General features: G+C 56.9%; 2 protein-coding genes across 2 annotated transcripts in view; one reads left to right on the top strand and one right to left on the bottom strand.

Annotated features, from left to right (window-relative positions):
- LOC102383511 (protein CutA homolog) overlaps nucleotides 1–858 on the bottom strand; it is a 13481-nt gene extending 12623 nt beyond the window's left edge. The window contains exon 1 of the mRNA XM_006016882.3: nucleotides 713–858. Within this exon, the coding sequence (XP_006016944.2) occupies nucleotides 713–796 (84 nt within the window). The 5' untranslated portion in view covers nucleotides 797–858. The remainder of the gene's footprint in view (nucleotides 1–712) is intronic.
- Nucleotides 1–864, top strand: part of PHF19 (PHD finger protein 19) — a 40431-nt gene that overhangs the window by 34359 nt on the left and 5208 nt on the right. The window lies entirely within an intron of this gene.

Raw genomic sequence — 864 nt, 5'->3', positions numbered from 1 at the left:
GAAGAATATGGATCACAAAAGTGATGGTGAAATCCAGGGGGGTTTCTAACGCAGGTCAGTCTGCCACTTGGGTTTGGTTTTGTTGCCAAACCCAAACTGGGATTCTTTCTGACTCTGATCCCCACCCTCCAGTGTTTGCAGAGCCAGCCAGAAACAAACCTTTCCTGCAGCCACGAGAGCAACAAGTCCTCCCCAAGAGTGAAAGGAGCTCTTTAAATCCTGCCTCACAATCGGTGCAAAGGAGAGAGTGAGCATGCAGCCAAGAGGATATTTCCCACGTGTGTTTCCTTCTCTCAATCCATCCCCCACCCTGTGAGCTGCTCTAGAAAACTATTTCTCAGGGCTGGGATCGCCTGGATCTCTGCAATTCGCATTGGACGCGCTGGATCTCCAGCACCTCCTGGGACATTTCCATGGTAAGAAGTTGCCCTCGAGCCTGTGTCCCCTCTGCCTGCTGCTAAGAAGGCTTTTGAAAATGGGTTCAGGTTTGGCAAGAACAGTGTATATATATTTCCCCCCCCCCCCCCCCCCCCCCAAAATTAAAAATCTTTGCAGCACAGTTTTGCTGCCTGCATTTGGATCCCTGGCAGGGCTCAGCTAGTGCAGAGATGCCCCAGATGCCCTCACCCCTGGTCCCAGGGGGGAGCCTGTGGCTTGCAAATGGGGGGGCAGGGGGAAGGGGGGCCACCCAGGAGAAGGGTGGGCCCCCTCCCAGCAGCAAAGTGAAGCATCCCGGGCGGGAGCAGCTCTGGACAGCCGGCACCTGGCAGCGCTGGGAGAGCCAGTCCATTTTCATCCTGCACCCCCTGGCAGCACACAGCCTGCCCCGGCTGCCCTCCTCCACCTGCCGGGGCTGGCAGTGGC

Source organism: Alligator sinensis, unplaced genomic scaffold (assembly GCF_000455745.1).
Source record: "Alligator sinensis unplaced genomic scaffold, ASM45574v1 scaffold611_2, whole genome shotgun sequence".
NCBI classification, from domain to species: Eukaryota; Metazoa; Chordata; order Crocodylia; family Alligatoridae; genus Alligator; species Alligator sinensis.
This window is presented reverse-complemented; position numbering and strand designations above follow the sequence as displayed.